Source organism: Sinocyclocheilus rhinocerous, unplaced genomic scaffold (assembly GCF_001515625.1).
Source record: "Sinocyclocheilus rhinocerous isolate Xijiao unplaced genomic scaffold, SAMN03320098_v1.1 scaffold1419, whole genome shotgun sequence".
Classification (NCBI taxonomy): Eukaryota; Metazoa; Chordata; class Actinopteri; order Cypriniformes; family Cyprinidae; genus Sinocyclocheilus; species Sinocyclocheilus rhinocerous.
The window spans coordinates 430,014-431,164 of NW_015664679.1; the positions used below are offsets into that span (position 1 = coordinate 430,014).

The 1,151-nt window shown below is 35.5% G+C and overlaps 1 protein-coding gene across 2 annotated transcripts in view; it reads right to left on the reverse strand.

Moving 5' to 3' along the window:
• Positions 1-1,151, reverse strand: part of ccdc88c (coiled-coil domain containing 88C) — a 61,893-nt gene that overhangs the window by 14,887 nt on the left and 45,855 nt on the right. For both annotated transcript variants that reach the window (XM_016540964.1, XM_016540963.1), the window contains one exon: positions 499-642. In XM_016540964.1, the coding sequence (XP_016396450.1) occupies positions 499-642 (144 nt within the window). The remainder of the gene's footprint in view (positions 1-498; positions 643-1,151) is intronic.

Genomic DNA, 1,151 nt, shown 5'->3' on the forward strand with positions numbered 1-1,151 from the left:
TTTTCTTTTTTTTTAAACATGATGGTTTCATTATAAATATGATGATTATCTCAGAGGTGGACACCCAGCTTAATATATGATATTTACCATCTGAATTTAATTATGTCAGCCAGCTATTTATTATAACGCTAATCACTGTGCCTAAAGGTGAACGTTTTGCACCATCTAGTGGTTTAAAGGAGAAGAAAGTCAAACGCACCATTTACCTCAATGAGCCTTTAGCCACTGTTGTACCCTATAGTTTAAAAAATAATTGTGTATGTGCATATTATATTTTATAACAAATGAACAATGCCAATAATAACATAAAATTAACTGTGATGATGATATAGTAACTGAAATACTGTGCATCCACAAAATTTGTTACTACTGCTCTAGTGTTTTAGTCTATTCCAGCCAGCAGAGGGCAGTACATATTTAGCATAAATCCTTCACCTCAACCTCATGAACTTAAAACTGACTACGGAGTGTGTTTTGTTGATAAAAAGAGTCTCTAACCTGTCTACTTCTTCTCTCAAACTGCGGTTCTCCCCCAGGATAAGAGTGTTCTTGTGAATTTCCTCTCCCAGACTCTCTCTGTCCCTGTGTAGAGACGCCTCCAGTGTCTCCATAGCGTCCTTCTGCTTCAGGAGAACCGTGTATCTGTTCAACACAAACACACAAACCGTGATCCCAACTAAACTTTTCTCTAAAACACATTCAAGTCAAATGATTCAGGAGCATAAGGAAGCACATTCTGATTAAAACTCATGTAGAGCAGGATTTCCCCACTGATCTTCCAGGAAGTGAAGGAGGATGCTATATTTAATTTGATGTCATTGTCAATGAAAATGAGGCTGACCAAGCAAGCAGTACAGCCAACAAAATACTGAAAATGTCTTTCCAAATAATTTCTAGTGAAAAAAAACAAAAAACATTTTAACAACTAGACATGGCCTAGGACCTCAAGAAGACAGTATGACCAATGTATTGTACATCTATCCATCACAGCCTCATTTTCATTTCCATCAAATTAAAGATGGCATATATCTTGACCGACGTCCATTGGGGGTTTACATTCACAATTCCCTAGGAGGTTATGATGGAACTGACAGTGCCAAATTAAATAACTTATTAATAATAATATATATATATATATATATATATTTATT